We start from the raw sequence: 24399 nt of genomic DNA, 5'->3' as shown, positions 1-24399 counted from the left end.
CAAGTCTGATCACTTCCCCCATTCTGAACTCTGTAAGTCCCTGACCTGGACTTGGGTTGAAGCAACTGTACATTGCTGCTGGAGTCTGCCACTCTCAGTTGGACAGAAAGCTTTACTGGTTCAGAGTGGAAGAATTCCAAGCTTCTCATTAATCTTCACATCTTGCACTGGTTATTCTTCTGCAGAGTTCAGTTTGAGCTAGAGGTTGGAACTGAGACCCTGCTGTGCTCCTGGGTGCCCAAGGGGTTCAAGCCACACTGCTAGAGCTTGTTTCTGAATTTGGTCTTCTATTAGTACACAACCTAGTATCCTGTACTGATCAGCACCCTGGAATGGCACCCCTGGGCACAGGTCCCCTCTGTCATCTATCCATCTGTGACTTGGATCTGGGTAGTAAGTGACAAGGCTGCCAGTTTATACCTGTTCCCAAATGCTGCATGGCATGTTCCTTGGTCCATTGCTTCTCTTTGCCTTGGAACACTACGACTATGGCAGGCTCCTGGCCAGACTCTTTGTTTATCTCCTATGCTGATCAATCCATGTTCTAAACAACTAAGAATTGGAGAAAAACAACTTTAAGCAACTTATAGGTTCTTCCCCAAACCTATCAGACTGGCAAAGATGACAGAAAGGAAAATGAAAAATGTTAGAGGACTGTGGAGAAAAAGGTACACCAGCACCCTATTGGTGCATCTGTGGATTGATCCAGTCATTCTGGAAAATCTGAGGATAAACTGAGTAATCTGTAAACTCAAATGGCAAAAATATTTTGATAACTATATTTTAATATAATTGGTTTCCCTTGTATTTTACTTTATGAACTTAAAAATAGTATTCTAAGAAGGGGTCCACAGGCCTCACCATCCAGTCAAAGAGGCACAAAAAAGATTAATAATCCCTGGATTTGATAGACTCTAAAATACTGTGATTCTATGTACAGCCGCCATTCAGAAGAGTAATTAATCTTATTTTGTTTGGTCCTAAAGGGTAGATTTAGGAGTACTGGTTTTCCCAAAGTGCAGTGGGCTGTTGTGGGATAGACTGGGTTCCCTGTTTTTAGGGGTCTTCAGGAAAAAAGTTTGTTGAATATGTGGCAGAGGAAAGGAATCACTCAACTTCACAGTCCAAAGGGTATGGCCTTCCCATTCCTGAAAAAGAACACCTTTGGATTGTGAAGTTCAGTGATTCTGCGAAATTTTCCAAAGAAGATATATCCAATAATTGAAATATAGATAAAATATTTACATTACTTGCTCATAAGGTTCTTGGGAGGAAAGTGCTTTGTAACTTTAAAGACCCAAAGAAGTTTGAACTATTGTTGCTTTTGTTTTGTTTTGTTTTTAGTGGGGCAATGAGGGTTAAGTGACTTGCCCAAGGTCACACAGCTACTAAGTGTCAAGTGTCTGAGGCCAGATTTGAACTCAGGTCCTCCTGAATCCAGGGTCAGTGCTTTATCCACTGCATCACCTAGCTGCCCCAAAGTTTGAACTATTGTAATTATTTTTATTACTACTAGGTATTAGAGAAGATAAAAGATATGTAGCAGATCCTTAAGGAACTTGTTCTAGTCATGCATTGATAAGAAAGGATTACTAATACAATTAAAAAAAGTGAAAGACTGACTGACCAAAGAGATAACCTCAGTATGATTTTTAAATGTAATTCAATGACATTTTCTTAAATGGAAATATAGTCCTTTAACTTTGTACTTCTATATTTAGGGTTGCCTCTGGTGATCACAAAGAGCATACCTTTGGTGATGGGAGACATTAAAATGAGAAAATCATTTTTAGGGGAAAAAAAGAAAAGCTCACTAAAAAGCATTGGAAAGAAAAGAAATATTGGAATATAAAGTAAAATCATTAACCTGAATAAATCTATAGCTAATGAAAGAGCAGACACAATGATGCAAATTCAAATATGCTTAACTCTAGATTATCTCTAGTAGCAGAATAAAGCAAAAGCATAGATCTAAAATGTCTTTAATTTCCTTTAGAATTTTACTGAACTAATTTGAAATTGTTAAATCTTGCTGAGTAGGGCCAGTTAGTGAGAAAACTAAGTTGAATTATGAGAAGAATGAATCACTGGGTATTTTTAGAGAAATAGAATTTGACCATTTTTAGGTAGGGTTACCCAAAGAGCATTAGAGAGATGGAAGGTGAGTGTGAGTAGGATCCAACAGAACTGCAGAGGAGAAATGATTTTTGTTGAATTGAAGCAAGAAAAGATGCCATCAGAGAGATATAGAACCTAGTCCTACATCTGGTCATGTGATCTGGTCACATGGTAAAAGCAAATGATCATTTATGGCAATGGTATCCACACAAGTAAAGAGATCTAAAGATGGTGCCAAGAGCATTGGCTGGATCCCTTGTGGAAAAAGGTAAAGAGTTTAATGGGATGAGAAGACAAGGGTAGTTGTATCTACTTTTGGAAGGAGTATTCACATCAAGTAATTGGAATTAACTGCTTACAAAAAATCCACTAAACCAGTGCTATTAAAAGTCATGAGAGATAGACCAACACCAGCAGACTCACTAGGATATGTTCTCCTTGAGAGGAGGGGTAATTTTTCATTTGTATCCCTAGTACTTATCAAATTGCCATATAGTAAGTATTTTAAAAATGCCTTTCCAGTTCATTCTTAAAAAGTATATTTTTATCTTAAGTTAAAAGTCTCCCCTGAAATTCTTACATTATATTTGTTTAACATATCTGTTGTGCATAACTACTACAAAGATATACTTGAGGCCCAGTCATGGAACAATTATTAAGAATTCTAAACAGGGAACATAGGGCAATTTCTCTGCATAGGTCCTGGAAACTGTTTCTGGTGTCTTTTTTTGGCTTTCATCTTCAGACTATCATTTATACTTTGGCTTATATGGGTCAGATCTCTGTCTGCTTCTACTCTTGGTCTGGCTACAAAATAGAGAAGGCACACTAGTTGCTTCAGTGGCCCTTCTGAGCTGGGTTAATGTGGTTAAAAGCCATTGCATTCCATCCTCTTACTTGCTGAGTTATCTGTGGATTTCCTCAGAATACCAGCTTCTGCTTTCTTTGTTGGCTCTATTCCTATTTGCACTTGACATAACTCATACAATATAGCACCTGACCGAAAGATCCTCTATCCCTCTTGGATTTGGTTTCCTTTATTTCTCCTTAGCCTCCTTAATCATTATACTTATCTTGTGAACTTTAATAACTCCCTGAAAGTGAAATGTGGGATGTGACAGGATGTCTCAGAAGGCAGTAAAATTTTATTTTATAGAAAAAGTCTGTAAAATAACTTGTCCCTGGATAAATTCTGGGTATTTTGTTCATCTTTTTTTAAACAATAAGTATCTCTTGTACTAATGAATATTATGGATGAATGAGTTAAACTTGTAAGTATGAGGAGAAAAGAATGTGCAAATAATGGAGAACCTGCTGAAGAACCAAGTATCACAATCCTGTTTTGAGTACCAAATTCCCAATACAGAAGAAATACCAATTTATTTTAGTAGCCATTTTTGATGTAGGTTTAATGTATTGTGTTAACTAGTTAAACAAATAAGTTCATGCTTCTAATAAAATTATAAAGACATCCGGGGCAGCTAGGTGGCGCAGTAGATAGAGCACTAGCCCTGGATTCAGGAGTACCTGAGTTCAAATCCGGCCTCAGACACTTAACACTTACTAGCTGTGTGACTCTGGGCAAGTCACTTAACCCCAACTGCCTCACCAAAAAAATAAAATTATAAAGACATTTACAAACAGCACAACAAATTTTAAAACAAAAATTCATGAATATTTAAAGTTAAGATGTGACTAAAATGAAAAAAGTGAGGGGGTGAGAGAGAAATTTTTTATTAAATTTTGGTCATATACCCAGACATTTCCTTCATGAAATATGGAAATACCCATTCATGCTAGTATAAAAATTTAACAAATCAAAAATACCAAGTTTATATCCATTTTACCTTATTTAAGGTACCTCCCTCTATCTTCTGTATCCATTGGAAAATATAAGATTTTTTAGTTTGAGTTCTCATACTTTGTTCATATAACAGCATTCAGTGTTATTTTAATATGTACTAATGCACTAGACACAAAGCAGAATAGTTTTCTAATTTCAAATGAATATTTTATCAATACATATTTTTACTGAAGTGAATACACAAAAATACTTTATGGACTATCAGAAATAAGGCAATGGATTAATACTCAAACCTTATAATGAAAAATAACACCCAAGTCCAAGCCAACTTCCTAGAACCATATACTTTCAAACCATAAAGATAAAGTGAATTGCAGGATTTGGCAACTATTTGATAAATTCAGAAAGTGAAAACAGAACAATTTAAAATTCATTTAAATTGTTTTTTTCTTTGGTAGCAGATTTTTGTTTTGGCAAAATAATAATATATTAATGTTTTGCTTCACTCTACCTGGGTAAACAGAATCATAATAACATCAGTGAAAATTTTACTTGAATGTTTCAATAATATTTTAAGCATCATTCATTAACTAATTAACTACTACCTTACTTTAGACAATGAGCATACGTTTCCCATTGACTGAAAAGAATATAAATGCAGGTATGAAAACTGTGTCTGGCAAAGAGTCATAAACTAAGTGGCAGGCATATGGTTGTAACTCTTTAGCTTCTTGAAATTCCAGAGCTGAACTAAGGTTCAGAAAAATTGGTATGAAAAGAACCATCTTTTCTAAAACTCTGGACAAACAAACTCAGGAGTAGAAAGACAAGTCTGGTAAAACTGAAATATGTTATAGTTTATAGATTTTTCCACTTAGATATAATTATCAAGTGACATTCAAGTGAAAACTCTGAAGCCTATATCCCTACTCCCTCCCCACCCAAATCTAACACATTAGAAAAACCACCTATGTCAGTAATAAAATAAAAAGTCTTTGACTTTTTAAATGTTATCTTACTATCGCAGTGGAATAAAATTAGCTTGAAAAATGATCTAAAGGGATATGATGCAGTTCATTATGTATAACAGCAACAGCAGCGGTTTCCCAGTGTTCATAAAGGCTGCTCCATTAAATTTACCTCCAGTCAATAATTAGGAGTCTACAAATAAACCAAGGCAATTAAATCAATACTGCTGGGCAATTATATTCCAGAGTCCAGGCTCAGTGGCACAAAAAGACCCTATATCAAGCTGTAGTATTAAGTGGTCTGATGCAATTTTCAACAGGGCATTTTCTGGACAGAATAAGCAGCTTGCAAATGGATGACCTCACGTTTGTACATGCATATGAAATATGTATATATATGTATGTATACACATATATAATGCAAGAAAGGTATTTTCTAGAACCCTTAGAATTTAGAAAAAAGTCATAATTAGACTTAATGTTTTAGAATCATAATTTATATTTATGGAATTCCAAAATAAAAAGAAATGCACTCCTACTAATGAGTAAAATATTTTAAATGTTATTCAACTCACTTTTTATTCATGCCTTAGGAAGAAAATCTGAAGTGGATATAGTCATTTCTAAAGTCACTTTTGAAGAATTAGCAAATAAAAAAGTCCTAGCTCATAGATTTAGAATGGAAAGGGATTTGAGAAGCCATCCCTCATTTTACAGATGAGTAAATAGAAGCCCAGGAAAGCCAAGTGGCTTGCCCAATATCACACAGGTAGCAAATACCAGATATGTGATACGAACTTTGGTCCCTGGACTCCAAATCACTGCTCTTTCTTCATGCTACCTAGAGAACCTGCCATTTAGTACTTAAACACACCCCTACGTACATAAGTACATGGTTTAACAAAGCACTTTATAAACACTCTCTTTATTGATTCTCACAACAACCCTGGCATGTGGAGCAACAGTAGTAGCCCTCAGGAATCTGAGATTGAGAGGTGTTAAATATGACTTGCAAAAAGTCCGATGGGAGTACATGGTACAAGCAGGACTGGAACTCATAGCTCAGACTACCAATGCATTGTTATTTCCACCACTCCATATTGTTTGTTTAATTTGCAGATCCCCAATAATATCCAGTATTATTTAATGTAACTAATTTGGATTTATAAAAATAATGTTATAAACATAAATACTACACGTATCATATTTTACTTATTCTTGGCATTACTAAAACCAGGCAAACCAATAGCATTTTTCTAATATTAAAAGAAATTTCTTTTCTATAAATTACAAATAATGTTTTCAATTATAAAATGGAAATATTTGTAAAATATTTGCATATCCAGTTTGCTAACAGGAATCATTTGAATATTTTAGCATGTGTATTTTAACTATTTTCTTCTTTTGTGGACTACTTTTAATACAAAAATCAAGATAAGAGCAGGAACTATAAGGAAAAGTTTTAGAATACATTACATGTTGTGAGTGATGTCAAAACAGAAGCTGACTATGAGTAGAAAAGCAGGGCTCTCACCTGCCAATAAACTGCCCTTGATCACTTACAAGAGGGGCACATCCCAGCAGACTGTGTGTGTATTAAAAAAATACTTGAAAGAGAAGAAAAAGTATCACACAGGTCACAGCAGCAGTCTCAATAGACCCCTCAGGGATTCCAAGTAGTCTCAGCCTTGTCATCCTCTATGCAGCCTTCCACTCTGCCCAGAAAATGTCGATAGGAAAATGTTTGAGGAGCCTCTGGTGGAAATTTTTTCATTCTTTCTGCATTGACAGGATGCCAAATCAATATTTACTTCCCACTAACAAGCTGCTCGAGGTCTCAGTAGAAAATATTGTAGAGAATGCGGGAAGACACAGTAATAAACAGCTGTCTGGCTGTGAGGAAAACATGAATTGACTGGAAACAGGTCCATAGTAAAAGGTCACTGAGACCCATGAACTCCTCAGGTGTCCATATCAACTACTAACTTTAAAGACACATAATAAAGAATCTCTTGTCCTAAGAGGTCTAAGAAACGGATCCTTTTCAATCTACCAAACATACAGATCGACCCAATGATTTAATTAATATATTTGCCAAGACCCTCTCTGGTTTCCCGCAGGCATTTGTTTCATATGTTAAATTAGCAAATACAAACAGGGTTAACTTTCCTTTTTGTTGGTGTAATAATTCTTAATCTAATAAAACTAAATAATATGAAAATGCTAATAACATTACAAAACAAGAGAAATCCTGTTTTAAATAAAAGAAGGCTTTGGATTATTAAGATAAAGTTTTAATATAAGTAGAAAAAGTAGAAATACCTGTCCTTCAAGAATTTTATTAATATATGTTAGCCATTCTTTATCTTGTTCATAGGCCCTCCTTGCTTTTTTCAATTCCTAAACAAAAACAAAAACAAAAACTATTAATTATGTTTATCTAAAATAAAATTACAGACCATATCACCAGACATCAAATATATCTTCTTGAGGAGTGAGAAACTGGTCTGTTTTAGATACTACAAAGACTGGCACTTTCTAAAATTTAGCATTCATACTGTATCTTTAAATCATAAGTACCTAACATATGACTAAAAATTATTACCGACATGTATGCAGAACACAAGCCCACAGAGCACTAATTTTAAAAAATGTGTTTTAAATACATGAATTCACAAAATGGATTTTTAAAAAATGAAAATTTTTAAATCATTGCCATAGAGCTTCCATGGGGCACCTGATCACTTTCTTCAAGCAAGAAAGAAGAATCAGATCTCTGCTACCTGGCCCCATGAGGAAGAGCTAGGAGTTGAAGGTGTAGAAAGGAAAATTTTGGCTTGTTATAATGAAAAACTCCCTAACAATTAGAATTGTGCAAAAGCAAAATGAGCTGACTCAGGAGGCAGAGGGTTCACTATCACTGGAGATTCTGAAGTGCAGGCAGAATAACCACTGGTTGGGTAGGGTATAGAAGGAGGGGCTATTGTGTGAGTTGGAACAAATAACCTCAGGGGTCCTCCCAATTCAGATTCTGAGATTCTCTGATATTTTCTTCTCTTATGTAGGATTTTATTACATATTATGTGTGATAGGCAGGCAACTCTATTAGTAATAAGACTTAGAACACTGTAACTGCATACTTTCACTACACAAGAAATGAAAATTTGTTTATTGTTTTCTAAGAAATAACTAAGGTTCCTGACTTAATGCCTGATATCTAGGCAGGAGTGGATCACAGGAAGTAGATTGCAGAGCTAGAGCTGGAAGGGACTTCAGAGGCTCTATAGTCTTTAGTTTTACAGATAAAGAAATGGAGGCAAAGGGAGGTTGAGTGACTTGCCTGAGATCTCACAGAGAGTAAACATCAGAGTTGGAATTGGAACCCAAATTCCCTGCATCTATTATAATGGCATTTCTACTCTATCAGGTGAAAGTGACTGAAATTAAATTACAATTATTCTTCTATTGGTATATACAAGAATCATTAAGAAACACAAAAGTTTAGAACTAAAAGGACCCTTACTATCCTAGTCCAACCTTATTTAATAGATAAGGAAAATGAGGCCAAAAGTGACAATTAACTAACAGGTATATTCAAGTGTTTAAAAAAACCATAATATAAAATGTGAATGCATCAATTGATAAACTAGAGGTGATTATTTAAATTGAAAAATGACTATCATTTTAAGTAGGATGTACCATAGGCATCTCAAATTTGATATTCCCCAAATTGACCCTGTCTTTATTTGTAAACCTACCCTTCTCTCAAATTTTCTGATTTCTATTTGAGATACCACCATCCTTCTGGTCACCCAGGTTCACAGACTTGGCATCATCCCACACTCATAATTCTCTTATCCATCAAATACAAATAAGTTGCCAGACTTGTCAATAGTAAGTATTTCCATAAAATATCTTATATCCTTTCCCTTATTTATACCATGGAGCAACCATAAAGAATTCATAACTTATTTCCTGACTATTACAAGTTTCCTAATTAGTCTATTAATCATAATATATGGCCATACATGCATATATTATTATAGCTAGTATTTTCATAGTGCCTATGTGCCAGATACTGTGCTAAGCACTTTACAAATATTATTGCATATTGTCTCACACAACCTTGTGAGATAGATGCTATGATTATCCCCATTTTGCAGTTGAGGAAATTGAGGCAAATGGAGATTAAGTGACATGGCCTGAGTCATACAGCTAATAAGTATCTGAGGATATTTTTGAATTCAGGTCTTCCTGAGTCCAGGCTCGGTATTCTAAGCACTGTGCTGCCTTGCTGTCTTCATGTTTTCCAATCAATACTCCACCCAGCTACCAAAGGAATCTTCCTAAATCACAGGTATGATCATGTTATCCCTCTATTTGAGAAGCTCCATTGGTTCTCTCTTACCTTTATGATCAAATACAAACTTCTCTGCCATTTAACTTCTCTACAGTCTAGCTCCAGTTTACCTTTTCTAGTTTACTAAGCATTCACTTGAAAGGCTAGTCAAACTGGCCTACTTATATTTCCCTATACCTTTTATTCCTTTGTGCCCATCTATGCCTTTGAATACAGCCTGTCTCCCATGCCTCTAATTCACTTTTTCCTCAGTTACACTTTTTAGAATCTTTGTTTTCCTCCAAAGCTATCTACTCTAGTAAGTATGTCCATCTGGATTCCTCCAGTCTTTAGTGTCCTTATCCCTAGAATTTTTCTTCTTTATTTCATGAAGACTCCTCTCTGAAATGGCTAAGCCATGCTTCATTTCACTCCCTGTTCCCCAACTCAACTTTTTGAATGACTCATCAACCACCTTGCTAAGAGCAATATCTTCACCTCCAGCTCCTGTTTCTGGAAGGAGTGTATCAGTCTACTCTTTTATGGCCCCATTAGCTTACTCTGTAACTGACTACTCACCACTACACTATTTATGTTGTAGGCTTGGCCTCCTCCCCACATCAATCCTAATTAAAACATAAGCTTCTTAAGAGAAGGGCCTGTCTTTGATTTTGCATTTATATCCCCACTGCTTAGCATAGTGTTTGGTGTATAGTAAGCACTTAATAAATGCTTTTTCTTTTGTTCACATCTAAATTATGCATGTAGCTTATCATTTATTGCATCTATTATATGGATTCAACCAGGAAGGACAAGGCTTTTTAAAATAAAATTCAGGAGTATCTGAGTTCAAAATCTGGCCTCAGACACTTGACACTTACTAGCTGTGTGACCCTGGGTAAGTCACTTAACCCTCATTGCCCCGCAAAAAGAAAAAAGAAAAAAAAAGAATAACATTTTAAGTTTTAAATACCTTCTTAAATTTTCCATAGCAATAACTTTGTTTTCAATCAGTATACACAAGAGCTTTGCCACTTCTTTATGTTACATAAAAGAGAAACAGCTTAAATCAGTGGTGTCAAACTACATCCACTGATGGATTAAAAATAAGTTTACAAGATATATAATACAATTAACCAAAGAAGGGAAATGGAAAGAAGAGGCACGAAGAACCAATTTGTTTCAAAGTTATTTTAAAATGTTGTATAAACACTGATTACAGAGCTAAATGTAGATTGTTTTGAGCACCCATCTTGTCTTGATGTATTTCTTCAGTGGCAAGGTGTCGATCCTTATTTTTTTTTTCTCTTACAGCTGAAATTACTAAGAATAATCAAGCAAATGTCATATTGTAATTGAAATTTAATTTAACTGAAAAATCATTAATTAAAAAAATTATTATTACAAAAGCCATTTAAATTTTCTCACCTCTTCATCCTCTGAGTCTAACATTTCTTCCACATCAGTTGGTGAAATGTTTAGGATAGAAGCTGCCAAATGCTGGACTTTTTGGGTTGCAGTTTTGGTAAGAGTCTTATTGTGCTCTATTTTTTTAATATGTCTTATTCGCAACCTCATTTCTTGGACATTACATTGTATTTCTTTAACTAAAGCCTGTAATGAACAACAAAAGAATGTAAGTAATGAAAAAGAACTTAAAATACTATAGAAAACAAGTAAACAAATTAAATTTAATATAATTAGGAGGCCAAAATATGGGGCAATTAATATGCCCTCCCATCATCGGGTTTACTCTGTTATCAATATTTCAAGACCTTTTTTTGAAGACATGGCATGCCCTTTGCATTCAGACGTTATATACTACGTATATACACAGAAGAGGTGAGAGCAAACTGAAAAGCACAGAAAGTGGTGATAATGATTCAGAACTTGAACTTACATTCTTTGTTCAGACTTAGCATTACTTAAATGCTATCTGACTGATGTTCAATTGATCCTTCTGAACAGCATAATAAGGTTGTCTTTTTTACCCAGCAGCCAACTCCTTGCTTCCCACTAGACCTGACCACAACGATACATCTCTCAAACTGTCTTAGCATTCTGTTATCTTTGATCCATTTCTGATGTTCCAGGTAATCAATGCTGTTAGAACTAAATCTGTTAACTGGTAGTCAACTAACCCTTCCTTTAAGCCACTTTCTTCTGCATATTTTATGTGTTATTTAACATTTGGTCCCAATTACTTCCATATTCTTCTTATACTAGTAGTCCTGAAGAACTACTAAAAACTTTCATCAAAAATAGATGAAAAGGGGAGGGGGGTGCAGCTAGGTGGAAAAGTGAATAAAACACCAGCCCTGGATTCAGGAGGACCTGAGTTCAAATCCGGCCTCAGACACTTGACACTTGCTAGCTGTTTGACCCTAGGCAAGTCACTTAGCCCTCATTGCCCTGCAAAAAAAAATATTTAATTTAATTCAAAAATAGAATAAATGAAAGGAAAATGCCATTGGAATTCTCAGTAAAACAAATTCGGGGACTGTCTGTTAGAGAAGGCTGCTCATGTGATAAGATAAACAGATCATATTCATTCTAGTTTCTCTTACTCATAAATAGTAGTAAAGCATTTACTTTATGATTATAATGATCTTTTCTCAATTCTCATCCTTCTTTATCTCCCTGCATTTGATAACCATCTCTTCCTGGATACCATGCCATTCACCTTTTCAATTATGTTCAGTGATTTCCAAATGCCTCTAGAATAAAATATAAATTCCTCTCGCTCCAACCTAGACTGTACTTTTCCAACCTTATTCCCCTTCCCTAACTCTAGAGTAGAGTGAAACCGAATTTTTTAATGTTCCTCACATTCCATCTTTCTTCCCTGGGCCTCTTCACCTCTGCCTCAAGCACTTCCTTCTACATGAAGTCTTTCCTGGCTTTACCAACTGTTAATGTCTTCCCTTAATAAACTACCTTTTAGTAATTTTGTATTTATTCTGTATACATATGCTTGATTCCAAAACTGAAGGGAACCTCCTTGAAATCAAGGATAATTTCATTTTTTTTGGCTTTGCATCTCCAGCTCCATGTACAATGACTATTACATATAAATGCTTGTTGATTGGTTTGCTTATGTTTTATTAAATACTTCTAACATATTCATTAATAGTTTAACCTTCCATTAGAATGCAAAAAAGTATATATGTAGTACTCTATTAAGCTGACCGATATACTGATACCACCCTCCTCCCAAAAAATGCATATCAAATAAACTCAATAATAAAACTTCACTTGATTAGGATACATTTAAAAGACTTTTAATAATACAATAAAAGAACAGTTTGTTCTAAACAATTTTTACCCCAGAGGCAACCAAATATCAATAGAAAAAAACAAGATAAAAAAGAGATTACCAAGTGAGGAGGGGATGTCCACTGAGAGAAAAAAAAATGTGGCAAGAAAAAACTAGAGGAGAATAAGAGACAAGTAAGGAAAAATGGCCAAGGTAGAGGAAGTAATGAAGAGAAAATGATATAAAACCATCACTTCATGTGGCACAGTCCCACAACTGTTTTATATCATCAGCTGGTGAATCACTCTAGGGACTTTAAAAAGTTACATTTCAAATGAAAAAGCACATTTGACATTAGGCAATGATCAACAATACCTCTTCATTCTTCAATGGAGCTCAGAAAGACTTAAAAGTAATACAGAATTGTTCTTAGCTACAGAAAATACCAAATGGCAACCATTTTGAGTAGGTTGCATGTTACCATTAGAAACAGAAGTACAGATAGACAACTATTTGAAGTGATGATCTCAGCAAAATCAATAATTAGGGGGGAAATCAATTAAAAAAATAATAAAGTGAAACTAGAAATTAGTCCCCCCCAAAATAAATCATGAATATGTAAAAATGTAGCAGAAACCATAAGACCTTAATATTTTCAAACTGCAAAATATAATTGTGTAGGCAGAAAATCTAGCACTAAAGTTTATTACCATAAACCATAAGTATTACTGTTATTGCTATCTCATTCTCATTCTTTTAAAATGAGTTTTGAATGAAATGATCCTGGGACAAGTCCTATTATTTTTTCATATTTAATGTTCTACAGACTGACTAGTGCAGAAGTAGATAGCTTTTTGTTGGAGGGATTGAATAAAAATGATGTAAGCTTATCCTCTGGATAGTCACCTAAAACACCTTTAGAACATCTCTATTAATGGACAAGATGGCAGAGATGGGATAGTTCTCATGTTTCCTCATGTGATTCTGATCTCCTCTCCAAGGTCTCTCCCTTTTTGAAAGCTTTTAATTCCACATAGCTTAGTGATGATGAGTATTTGGTATGAAGACCTATTACAAAGTGTATTATTATTATTATTATTATTGCTACTACTACTACAATATCATTACTAACCACAAGTATTTACTGAATACATAATACCATTAACTTCTCAGGGCATTACTGCAGAATAACAGAGTTCCAGAAATTTTATAAATCTCATAAATCTAGAATAACTAGAATCTTGGAGGGAAGATGCAAAGTCTTATTCATTTTTGTATCTTCCACAATAACATGTTACCTTTTACATATAGGGTCTGGTCACATAGTAAGGCCAATGTGCTCTACTACTACCATCTAGATATCAAGAGAAAGAGAGGAAGGATTCCAGCATGTTGAATGGACTCACTGAGGAGAATTCATGAGAGGACACAAAGTGAAATGAGTGAGCAATTATTTATGGGCTATAATCTGCACCACTGAGGGAGAGAACTTCTAAAGCAATGACATCACAAACCCATGAGCATTTGATTACATTTATATTTCATATTTATTTAAACTATAAAGTTCAACCATTTCCATCTACAAAACTTTTCACAGTTGAATAATTGAGTTTTACCTCCTTTTTTTCCTTCCCCAGTTTCCTATGCAGGAGAACTTAGAAAGAAAGAAGAAAAAATTAAAAAATTAAGAAAATTGAGAAACAAACCAAAAGCTTAGAATTTATGGGAATCTTTAGGTGATATGCTTAATTGTAATTATACTTCTATTAACTCTCCTGTGGAGAATGATAGCCCAGATGACTCATGAACTAATAATAAGATAACACCCAGCTTTCCTTGATAAACTTAAGTCACTTGGCCCCCAGGAAGTTGAAATAACTGTCAGATATAATTGTTACATCATTGGTTGTAATCTTCAAAAGATCATGGAGAATTGGAGAAGTACCTTATGATCAGAGAAGGACAAATATGCCAGTTTTCAAAAGGTAGAGAATAGAGTTTGACTTCAATTCCTGGCAAAATTCTAGACTATTTCATTAAAGATCCACTTCAGGGAACATATGGGAAAAAAAAGATGGTTACCAAAAAGAAGCAGTGTGGCTTCACAAAGAATATGCCAAGCCCTTTTCATTTTTGCCAAAACTGGTAGGTAAGAGGAATGATATAAACATAAGTTACCTAGATCTCCACAAGGCATTTGACAACACTTTCATACTATTCTTGTGTAAAAGATGGAGATATTGGCCAGATGATGATATTTTAGGTAGATTCAGAACTGATTCAATGGCCAGCAAGTAAGAAAAAGCAGTAATATTCTATCAGTTTAGAAGGAGTTCTTCAGTGCCCATATTTGCTAAGTTGAATACTGCTTAGCAATTTTTCAGTGATGTAGATAAGTACCTAGATTGCACGTCCATAAAATCTATAAATGACATAAATCTTGGAAAAACTGCAAACACAGTAGACAACAGAGTCAGAATTCAAATAAATATCAACAGGCTACAGCAGTGAGATGAACTGAATAAAATAAAATTTAGTAAGATCAAATATAAAGTTTTATAACTAGTACAGGATAGGCAAGTAATAATGAGGCATCAGTTTGATAGAAAAAAATCCAGATTCTAGTGAACTTCAAGCTCAGTGAACTCAATGGTACAACATGACATTCAAGAAATCTTAGTGATCATTGAGAAGCATAACTTCTAGGATAAGGAGATGATAGTCCCAGTGTAGTGATCACATCAAACCTAGAGTTACTGTTTTAACTTGGCACCATATCTTAAGAAGGACTTTGATAAGTTGGAAAATATCCAGAAGTGGGAAATGAGCATAGTGAAGTACCTGAAGTTCATATCCTATGAGGGTTGATTGAAAGAACTAGGGAAGTTTAGCATGGGGAAGGAAAGACCCAGAAGGTCTATGTTGGCCATTTTAAAATAAGTTTAAATATCAGAAGGGCTATGGGTTTAAAGAGGGATCGCAACCATTCTGGAGAACAATTTGAAACTATACCCAAAGGGCTATAAAGCTGTGCATACCCTTTGACCCAGTAATACCACTACTAGATCTTTATCCCAAAGAGATCATTAAAAAAGGGAAAAGGACCCACATGTACAAAAATATTTATAGCCGCTCTTTTTGTGGTGGCAAGGAATTGGAAGTTGAGGGGATGCCCATCAATTGGGGAATGGCTGAACAAGGTGTGGTATATGAATGTAATGGAATTCTATTATGCTGTAAGAAAGGATGAGCAGGCAGATGTCATTTGCTTTAGTGATAAAATTTAGATGTCCATAACATAACAGAGAAACCTGGAAGGGCTTACATGAACTGATGCTGAGTGAGATGAGCAGAACCAGGAGAACATTGTACACAGTATCAACAACATTGTGTGATGATCAACTGTGATAGACTTGATTCTTCTCAGCAATACAATGGTCCAAGATAATTCTAAAGGACTCATGATGGAAAATGCTCTCCAAATCCAGAAAAAAGAACAATGGAATCTGGATGCAGATTGAACCATACTGTTTCTACGTTTTTTGTTTTTCTTTTTTGAGGTTTTTCCCTTTTGTTCTGATTCTTCTTTCACTAATTCAGAAATGTTTAATGTGATTGTACATATATAACATATATCAGATTGCTTGCTGCCTTGGGGAGGGGAGAGGGAGGGGAGGGAGCAAGAAAAATTTGGAACTAGAAATCTTATAAAAACAAATGTTGAAAACTATCTCTACATGTAACTAGAAAATAATAAAATACTTTTATGATTAAAAAAAGAAAAAAGAAGAAAGAGGGATCAGTCTTGTTCTGTTTGGCTTCTGAGAGCAGAACTAAGAAAAAAGGGTGTAGTTAAAAGAGGCAAATAGGCTTGATGTGAGAAAAATTTTCCTCAGAATGAAACCCATCTCAGAGAGAACTAGGTTAGTTTAGCAGATGATGGATTCTCTTTCTCACTGGAAGTCTTTAGATTGAATGATGATTTATTGGCTATATATGAACTTCTGACATAATATAGTAGATGGCTTCTGAAGTTTCTTCTAACTCTGAAGGTTTGTGATTTTGTGAAATGCTAATCAGTAGAGAAATAGGCAAGAGAGAAGCAACAGTAAGTAGAAAGAAAAGTGAAATGAATAATCAAATACAACCATCTATATAATCACTCAAAAGCAGTTATGTGAAGCCTTTCATATAATCATTTAAGCCCTATTGTAAATGGTGAAAAGGCATACACTGTAAGTTCAGCTTTTCACTTGGGAATGGTTTATTAACTATCAAGTTCATTTAGTTAATGACTTCTGTCATTGCACTAGTGGCTTGAGTTTAAAAAGTGAGTCATTTACTCCCTTCTGACAAGAATGGCCAGGCACATGATTATTAACTTGTAAGTAAAGGGCTCTTAAAAATTTAAAGCTCCATATAAATGTCATCTATTATCATTATTAATAAGAAATATATGAAAGAAAGAAGGTGACAGTGAGTTTGTGGTAGATAACAAATGGAGAGACAGTAGAAAATAGCAGGCAGAACAATGAAGTGGAAGCTTAGAGACCTAGGTTCTTTAGGGCAGCTTTAAAACTAGTCTAGATTTGTAAGCTTAGATAAATCATTTCATTCTCTGAGTCTCAGTTTCTTCAACTCTTAAATATTGTGACTAGATAATTAAGATCCCTTCTAACTTTAAAGTTCATTAACTCTAGTTTCAATCAATCAAAAATCATTTATTTGATTGTTGGTCATTAATTTAGACGCCCATAACATAACATTTTATTCAAGGCTATGAAAATACATGTTTAACAGTAATCTCATTAAGTTATTATAAGATAATAGAATTTACTTCCATTGGTAAATCACCTAATAATAAAATACAGAATAACTGCTTTAGTGGCAAGTGTCCCCAAGTGTCACCTGCACCAAAGCAGTGGACTATTTCTCTACTGGATATTTGTTTATATAGTAATTAACAAATGATAAAGGAATCCTTTCTCTGAAATTGTCACCTTGGGGGCTTAGAATTTAAATTCTCAACTCTACTTATAGCCATAAAAAATTAAAGAAGATTCTAGTTTTGTTAGGTAAAACTCAAGATGCTACCACAGAAAATTAAGCTTCTCCAAAAATGCAATACCACAGCTTCACAAACTGAACTTTCATGGAATTGTCATTACTTACATATCTACATAAACAAGGCTTCTACAACATTCTTTTTTGAAAAGAGGTAGAATTTTAGGGGCTTATTTCGATTCTACTTTTGGTTTCATAAGAATGGATTATTCTTTTTAAACAATTCTGGCAGCAATGCTTTGTGTTTAAAGACTGTATTCTAGGAAGAAAGGGTGTGGCTTCTATATGACTTTCTACATAGTTGGTACAATTTAGGTCTTTATTAAAGCAAAACTCATGTCAAAAAAAAAAGATGCAAATTCCATCTTAGGAAAGACCTTTCTTTGTAAAGTACTTCAGAATATGAAATAAACAAGTACATCATTCATCACAAACTCCATGACATAAAATTTTAATTTTGTATCCACAACTACCTATAAACTTCTACTTTCAAGAAAAACCACTAAATTCATAGCTCAAAAGCCTTTAAATATTGAAATGCATTCACTTTGGAAAAAACAACTGTGGCTAAGCTGAGGTTGACAGAATGAAATACTAAATGAAGCCCAATGTTTATATTTTCTCTTTAACATTTTATCAGTCATTATGTTACTTTGTTTCATACCTCATCCTCTAACATGGCTCTCTGCTGATTCTTCGCTAACATTTCTAATTAGTTTATTATTATATTATTTCTATTATTATATTAATTATTTCTTCTCATTCTCCTTGCTTTGATGTTCCTGTAGTTCATGGCTACTAACCATGGGTGTTCCTTAATCGTTTATCTTGAATCCCTTTCTCTTCTCCCTTAATAAAAGGGGTTCTTTATTTATCTACTTGTTTATTTTTGGTGTCATGGACTGCCTAGTGAAGCCAATGGACACTTCTTAGAATTATATTTTTAAATTCATAAAATACAAAGAATCATAAAAGAAACCAATTATATTGAAATAAAATTATCTATCCATCCATCCATCCATCTTTTTCCTGTCCAAATTCACAGTTCCTGTGAAATAAATGCACAGACACTTTAAGAGACTGTGGACTCCAAGTTGAGAACCCCTGTTTTATATTATCTTACTTTGGGATCTCATCAGCACCCAGAAGTTTAATGATCATAACTATGCAGTTGATTCTCAGCTCTATTTATCCAGCCTTAACTTCTCTCCTGACCTATAGTTTCACATCACCGACTACCTATGAATCATCTTGAATTAGATATCCTGTAGGCATCTCAAACTCATTTGAAACATTTCATTATCATTCCAAACTCTACCCTCTTGTGCTCACTTCCACAGCACATATACCAAACTCTCCCATCTTCAACTTCCCTATTACTGTCAAGGACATTACCATCCTCCCAGACACCTAGGGTCCTAATTCAGGTTTCATCCTTAAATCTTCACTCACTCATTCTATATATTGAATCTGTTGTCAAGTCATGTCATTTCCACCTTCACAACTTCTCTTACCCCCTTTGCTCCTCAAATATAATTTCCCCACCACCCTGAAGAAGATTTTAATGCCTTCATGTCTATAGTAGAAAGATTGAAAAGTAGAATGGAACAATCAAAACTCAATTATGCAATGAGAAATTTTAGAGAAAAGTCAAAGAGTAGAACATGTATAGCATTTGCTATCTGAAAAGTGACATAACTATCAGTAAAGAACATTTAGAATCACTGGACTCTCTGAAAACCATGACCAAGCAAAAATATAGATAGCATATTTCAAGAAATCAAAAGATGGCCCAGAATAATTAGAACCAAAGGGCAAAGTAAGAAGGAATCCGAAGAACATTACTTAAAAGAAACCACAAACTTAGCACATCCAGAAAAGTCATAGTTCAAAACCAGACCTTCCAGGTTAATTCAGAAATACTTCATGGAACCAAGAAAAAGATATACTATTAAGGAATCACTGTTGGGATCACACAAAATAGAAAAGTGACATAACTATCAGGAGAGAACATTTAGAATCATTGGACTCTCTGAAAATCATGACCAAGCAAAAATATGGATAGCATATTTCAAGAAATCAAAAGATAAAAAGTAAAAATCTTTCAGGGTGGTCTGAGTCTGGGCTGGGGGAAACAGAGGAAAGGCAAAGGTATAGGAACAAACCACTAGTTATAGATTTCTAATGTTAATATCATTTTCTTCTTCTTTTTCTTTGTAAAAAACTAGAGAAGAGGTAAACAGAAGAAAAATTATAATCAAATATGATTAAAGAAAATACACCTAACAATAATAACCATGAATGAGAATCACATGAACTCTCCCATAAAATGGGGGGAGGTGATAGAAAAGATGAGGAAGTAGATTTCAGTGATGATTTATTACAAGAAACACATTTTAAACAAAAAGATCCAAACATAGTTTAAATGAGCAGCTGAATTAGAATCTATTATGATTCATATCTATCCAACCAAGAAGGTACAGCAATGATATTAGTTAAAAGAGATAAGAACCTACATTATGCTTAAAGGCAGCTTACTTAGTGAAACTATCCATACTAATTATATACATATATGTATGTATACATATAAATGCAAGAAAAAACTAAATTACCTAAATAGAATTTTAGAAAAGATAAGAGATCTCTAGTGATTACTGAAAAAGAATGAAAAATGAACATAAATGTCTCATTTGTACATGCAACCTTTACAAAAATTGAACCTGTTCTGGGGCATTGAAAACATCATAAACAAATGCAAAAAGCAGATATATTAATTAAACCATTTTGTGACTATGCAAAAAAAATTATAAGCAGTAAGAGGGAATACAAAGAAAGGATTAAAACATAAACAGGGGCTAAATAATGTAATGGGAAGCTAGAAGTTAGGAAGACTCATCTTCCTGAGTTCAAATTTGGCCTCAAACACTTACTAGCTCACTTAACCCTCATTGCCTCAGTTTCCTCATTTGTAAAATGAGCTGGAGAAGGAAATGGTAAACCACTCCAGTATCTTTGCCAACAAACCCCAAATGGGGTCATGAAGAGGTGGACATGACTGAAATGACTGAACAACAACAAACAATGTAATAATAAATATTAATAATTACTGAACTCTACTATATAGGATTATTGCACTAGACTCTGTGGAGAATCTCCAACTCAAATCCTGCCTATTGCCAGAGACCTGGTTCCCCACTACTAGTTAGCCTTTCCTGTGAGATTAACTCTCATTTAAACTATACCTGCCTGGTATGTACATAGCAGTTTGTATGTTGCCTCCCTCACTAGAAGTCAGGGACCACATTTTTGCCTTTCCTTGCATCTCCAGCATTTAATACAGTATCTGACCCATAGCAAGCACTTAATATATGTTTGTTGAGGATGAATTATTATGTAGAACACAGTTCTTGCCCTTGAGGAATGTATAACTGAGATGGAAAACAGGCATGTTCAAAAATTCTAACAACTTAATACGTTATATAAGAAGTGCTTGTGAGGTAGCTGATATGGATAACAAGTGCTATAAAGGTTCAGAGGGAGGGAACATACAGAAAGTTAGACTGGTCTGGCTAAAGCAAAGAGATCATTGAAAATTATTGAGTTCAAATATTGTTCTTTTCTTCTGTGACCATTTGATTAATCCTTTCTCTCTCTGGTCATGTCCCACTGATGAATATACATTACAATAAAGATGATTTTTCTTCTTTAAGGTTCCTTATTCATCCAGATTTCACCTCCCATCTGAGCCTCCTCACTAAAATCCCATTCTAATGCTTTGTCTTAATAATGGAAGTGACACTGGTTTCTCAAAATACTGATGCACAACACTGGCAAGGTCCTATTTACCTGGAAAGGCTTTGGGTACAAACCTAGGGATGGACCATTCCTGTTGTACCAGAACCAGCCTAAATAAGCTTGGAAGGCACTTCATGTCAGGCTGATGAACAACATGATCATGATATGATTTTTGGCGCACTGCAAAGCCTCATGATCATTCGCTTGGCTATAGAAAGGTTACAATCTGACTTGCAGGGAAGACCCATACTGATTGTGGACAATTAGAAGCAGCTAGGTGGTACAAAGCATAGAGCCCTGGACTTGGAATCAGGAAGATCTCAGTTCAAATCTGCATTTGGATATTTCCTAGTTGTATAATTCTGGTCAAATCACAACCTCTGCATGCCTCAGTTTCTTCAACTGTAAAATGGTGATAAAATGCCTGGCCCATAATAAATGCTTGATAAATGCTTGTTCCCTCCTAATTCCACGAATATTAAGTGCCTTCCAGGTCCAAGACACTACACTAGACACTGGGGATACAAAGACAAAAATGAAAGTCTTTGCCCTCAGGCACTTTACACAGATCCTCTAAGTATGCTAGTGTCTTTTTCATTTGTTCTTTTCTCTATCTTCATTACAATCAAGCAATTATATATGTAAATATAATTATAATTGTTTATCCTCTCACTTTTATTTTTACTAGATTATGAAAATTCTCATCTGCTAGAACATATACAGGATGGGAAATTACATATTTACAACAATTAACACTATAAAATTTCATGAATGGAAATCAGGAGACTTGGAAAGAGCAGAAAAATTCAAATTCTAAATCCAGTTAAATAGCAGAAAACCCTAGTGCCTGGATAACATTAATAATATCTAGCATTTATATAGTGCTTTAATGTTTACAAACACTTTACAAATATTATCTCATTTAATCCTCACAACAAACCACTGAGATAACTGCTATTAGTATTCTCATTTTACCAATGAAGAAACTGAAGCTGAGAGGGTAAGTACTTAGGGCCTTACAGCTCATCTGAGGTAGGATTTAAACTCAGGTTTTCATGACTCAGAGCTTAGAACTTGCTAGAGTCTAAGAATGCTCCCAAGCTGCCCATATTGCCTATGATAGGCACCTCTGCAGAGTGGAGTGCTAGTGAATTTGATTTCAGATTGTGGGAAGGGCCATGGAATTGCCATTGTTTTGTGTGCAATAACGGTTTGGCTGGTTGGCACATAGTTGATGAATGCTGTAGTGTGCAGGAAACACTATAACTGAGGGCTTCTTGAAATCAGAACTATTTTGCAGATTATTTTGGGAGGTCATGTTGTTACTGAATATTTATGGTGCTCTCTAGCCTCTCTGGCTAAGATTGAACTATATGGTCTGCTATCCATCCTCCACGTGTGTTGGTATCATAAAGTAGTATGTAGGCCTCAGTTTAAGCTGATGAGTTCCTAGACTACCGAGGTTTATGGGCTACCTGAGTAAAACAAAGGAGAAACAAATTCTCTTAATATTGTCCCCTTGAGTTTGTGTGATAGAATATCACTAGAATATAAATTTCTTGAGGGCAGGAACTGTTTCATTTTTGTCCTTGATTCTCTAGCACCTAACACAGTTTTTGGTATATAGTTAGTATTTGATAAATGAATATTGATTAATTGACTCAAATATAATAGTAGCTGATATTTATTTAGCACATTTAAATTTACAAATCATATGCCTATCTATGTATAATATTTGTATATATAATATGTGTATACATACATTAATTTCATTTGATTTTTATAATAATCTTGTGAGATTGATACTTAAAATATTATTTTCTACATTTTGCAGATGAGTAAATTAAGGGTGAGAGAAGATAAATGTGTTGTCCATGGTCACCGAGCTAGAAAAATTCAGAAGTGGGATTTGAACTAAAAGTTTTCTTGGTGCAAATTCTTACCTCTATCCAATTTTTCTATACACTCACTGAAAAACATGTCACTATTTTCAAGTATACTTGATTTCCCTTGACTTGATTTTTTTTTATATTAACATAAAAAGTCAATATAGCTAACTTCAACTAGAAATTCCCTTAAGTATTTGAATTATCCCTTGGCTTTTAACCACTCATGTTTTAACCAATCATTGATTCAGATAATAAATCCACAGGCTAGAAGTTATATATAAATTAGTATTTTATATAATGGGAGTTAATAAATAAGAAAACTAAGGTTTGTCCTAGTATATAAAAATGTTTTAGCAATAAGAGACTTTCTCTCATGATAGTTGACAATTTCTTAGTATAATTTTTTCCAGTGGCAAGCATACATAGCAAGTATGCTATGAATGAATTAATGAATGAAAAAGGAATTACTACCACTTTACTAACCTTTTACTTCACAAAAGTAGATACCTAATGAATTGGTTTTAACAACATAACTGTTAATTCCACAAAAGTACAAAATGTATAAGACCCTAATATAAGACTGTAACTTACCAAATAATGTATCTATTTGATGACAAAACCAGTGAATACACTTCTACTTGATATTGACTCCAGGTTAGCATTCACTTCAGGACTAATGAAATCTACTGAAAAGCTAGAGTTTGACATGTGACTCTTTACATACAAATACATTAACAAGCCAATATTAGGGCTAAAGCAAACTGAACAAATCCTTACAGAAATTTTCTTAGAGTATTTTATTTGGTCATTAGGAGAATCGATGTCTTGGCTCTGCCATATATATACAACCCAGGTGCTTAAAGCAATTGATTTTACTCTAGGGCAAAATTCTATATTCAAGACTAGATCTAGAACAGATGGCTACTCCACCTCTCCCATAATTGTGTTGTACTACATGAATAAATGAGAAGTCTAAAGGGAATGTGCATTCCATAACTGGGTCTAAATAAACATCATTACTATTATCACTTCTACTAATATTTATTAAGTATTCTTGTGTGCATTGTTCTGTATTAGGCACTTTACAGGAAGAATCCCAGAGTTCATAATATTCTATGGAGAACAAATTAAAGTAGCTCCCTGGTTCCTGCCCTCCTAGGGTTTAT

At 34.3% G+C, this 24399-nt stretch overlaps 1 protein-coding gene across 1 annotated transcript in view; it reads right to left on the bottom strand.

Annotated features, from left to right (window-relative positions):
• The window catches only part of CNTLN (centlein), a 427039-nt gene that overhangs the window by 24497 nt on the left and 378143 nt on the right, over positions 1-24399 (bottom strand). The window contains 2 exon segments of the mRNA XM_043979121.1: positions 7213-7290; positions 10658-10843. Of these exon segments, the coding sequence (XP_043835056.1) occupies positions 7213-7290; positions 10658-10843 (264 nt within the window).

Source organism: Dromiciops gliroides, chromosome 1, assembly GCF_019393635.1.
Source record: "Dromiciops gliroides isolate mDroGli1 chromosome 1, mDroGli1.pri, whole genome shotgun sequence".
NCBI classification, from domain to species: domain Eukaryota; kingdom Metazoa; phylum Chordata; class Mammalia; order Microbiotheria; family Microbiotheriidae; genus Dromiciops; species Dromiciops gliroides.
Note: the sequence above shows the minus strand (reverse complement) of the source record. Positions and strands in the feature narration are given on the sequence as shown.